At 49.0% G+C, this 2,295-nt stretch overlaps 1 protein-coding gene across 1 annotated transcript in view; it reads left to right on the top strand.

Moving 5' to 3' along the window:
* EPB41L4B (erythrocyte membrane protein band 4.1 like 4B) overlaps positions 1 to 2,295 on the top strand; it is a gene marked incomplete at its 5' end in the record, with an annotated part of 163,359 nt that overhangs the window by 42,239 nt on the left and 118,825 nt on the right. The window contains one exon of the mRNA XM_045296535.1: positions 2,116 to 2,220. Within this exon, the coding sequence (XP_045152470.1) occupies positions 2,116 to 2,220 (105 nt within the window). The remainder of the gene's footprint in view (positions 1 to 2,115; positions 2,221 to 2,295) is intronic.

The raw sequence follows: 2,295 nt of genomic DNA, 5'->3' as shown, positions 1-2,295 counted from the left end.
GGGCTCCTTGGATGGCAGACTGGCTCCCAGCACTCTCGTGGTGAGACTACAGGTGAGGGCCCTATGGCTCTTCAGATGCAGCCCCAACAGGCCAGGGTGGGAGGAGGAACTGGGAAGTAGGCATGCAAGGGGAGGGGCGGTAGGAGCAGCACAACTGCGGGTTATCCACTCAGGGCTACCACCTCCTGGTGTGGTCAAGGTTGGATCAGTACTTCAGTTTCTTTTCTGGCCCCCAAGTAGACCATCGTAAGGCTAGCCCACAATTTTTATTCCTCAGATGATGGATGTTGGGGAAGCTTCCACCTTTTGACTGTGGGGAAAGTTTTCGTGGATCTGTTTCCATTCTTGTTGGCTGTGCTGAGTGGGATTGCTGGACCATATGCTCTGGCTGACTCGATGCCGAATGGTTTGAGGAACTGCCAGGTTGATTTTCAAAGCCCGGGCACCATTTTCCTTCCCCAATAGCAGTTGGTGAGGGTGCTAATCTCGCCACACCTTCGCCAACACAACGTTATTTACCGTCTTCTTGATAATGGCCATCCCATAGGAGGGGGGTGGTTGAAATAGGACCTCATTGGGGTTTTGACTTGCATTCCCCTCGTGGTTAATGCTGAGCGGCCTTTCAAGTGCTGGTTGGCCATTTGTTTATCTTCTTTGGAAAACCAGTTCATTCCATTCCATTGCTTATTAACATTGTTTCTTTCTGAGTTATAATAGTTCTTTGTATATCCTTGATACAGCTCCCTTCTCAGCTGTGTGGTTTGCAAAAAATTGCCTACCGTTCTGTGTATGGTCCTTCCAGGGCCCCAAGGCCCCGGAAACCCTGAAAGAAAAAAAAACCTCAACTTGCCGGCCGCCAAATTAACCGGTCCTTTTCCCCTTTAATGCCTTTGCCGGCAAAACTAAGAAATCATTACTTAATCCAGTCATTAAGATTGAAATTTGTTTCCCTCCAAGACCTTGATAGTTTTTTAACTCATGCATGTAGGTCCTCGATCCATTTTGAGTGTGTACAGTGCCATTTTCCATTTGGTTGCCCAATGCTGAGCTAGAATGCTGGATAAATGCTTGATACTCACCCTGCATTTATTTGCCAGTTTTCATAATAAGGAGTCTGTTCCCTAGGCATCTGCAGCACCAGGTTGTTCTTGTTGTGTTGGGCTTCCTTTGTCACTAGGTAGGCCTGGCTTTAATCATCCCAAGGCTTGCACCAGTCGGCAGAGATAGGTTCTTCTCATTCAATTAGGCCTGTGTCTGGCCTGGGTGAGTGTTAATAAAGAAACGCTCTCGTTTCTCAAAGACTTGTCTGGGTTTCTCATTTGCAATGTCATTAGACCCTTGGAGCAGTGGGGCGAGTGGGTATCATTGGGCCTCTTTTACAAAGGCAGGGAGGAGGAGAAGAGGAAGGAGATCGTGACGTGCGCAGGTTTACGGGGCTAACAAGTGGCCAATCCAGGATGTGACCCTTGTCTTAGATTCTTCTCTTGTGTTCAGGCCCCTTGTAGTGACCATGTAGTCCGTCAGGACCCTGAAATGGGCCTTGAATTTGGATGTGACTCCTGGCCTTGTCACCGGTGACCCTAGCAGGTCTCTTGGCTTCTCGGGGTCCTGCTCAACCCCTCTGTTCAAGCAGAGGGCTGGAAAATCCCGTTCCAGAGGATCAGTCAATTCCCCAAGGATGCCCATAGTGACCAAAACGTGTAGGGAAACGGCGTGTTTGACTGCTGGAGTAGGGCCACCAGCACCCGTCTCTTCAAGAGCGTCTGGGTTCTGCAAAGCCTACCATCCTATGTGGGCATTGCTCTCAAATGCGTTCCTTTGAAAGGAGAGACCAGAAAGGACTAAGAGCAGTTGTCTGGGGAGTTTTGCTGTTGTTGTTGTTGTACTTCTTACTGTCAGAAGGCATTTGGATTTCTTTGACCGTGAGTTTGTATTTACATTTATCATAGAACGAATGGATTTCCTAAAACTCTGCACTGCGCCATGTTAAGTGTGGGTAACATACAGAGAGAAGCGATTCATGTCCTTATTTATTGGCTTTTTCCAAAGTCTCTCCGTGTCCTCCCTCTCCAGCCTTCCTGCCCTAAATGGTCCTGTCCCTCCATTATCTTCCAGAAACATGCCAAAGGCCAGGACTTGTTTGATCAGATCGTGTACCACTTGGACCTCGTGGAGACAGATTACTTCGGCCTCCAGTTCCTCGATGCCGCCCAGGTCACGGTACGTATCCCCGGCGAGTGGTGGGCACAGCTTGGCTCTTCGCGCTAATTGCAGAGGCACTGTTACTAGACATTG

Source organism: Echinops telfairi, unplaced genomic scaffold, assembly GCF_000313985.2.
Source record: "Echinops telfairi isolate 266 unplaced genomic scaffold, ASM31398v2 ScPeMD7_7410;HRSCAF=8448, whole genome shotgun sequence".
Classification (NCBI taxonomy): Eukaryota; Metazoa; Chordata; class Mammalia; order Afrosoricida; family Tenrecidae; genus Echinops; species Echinops telfairi.
This window is presented reverse-complemented; position numbering and strand designations above follow the sequence as displayed.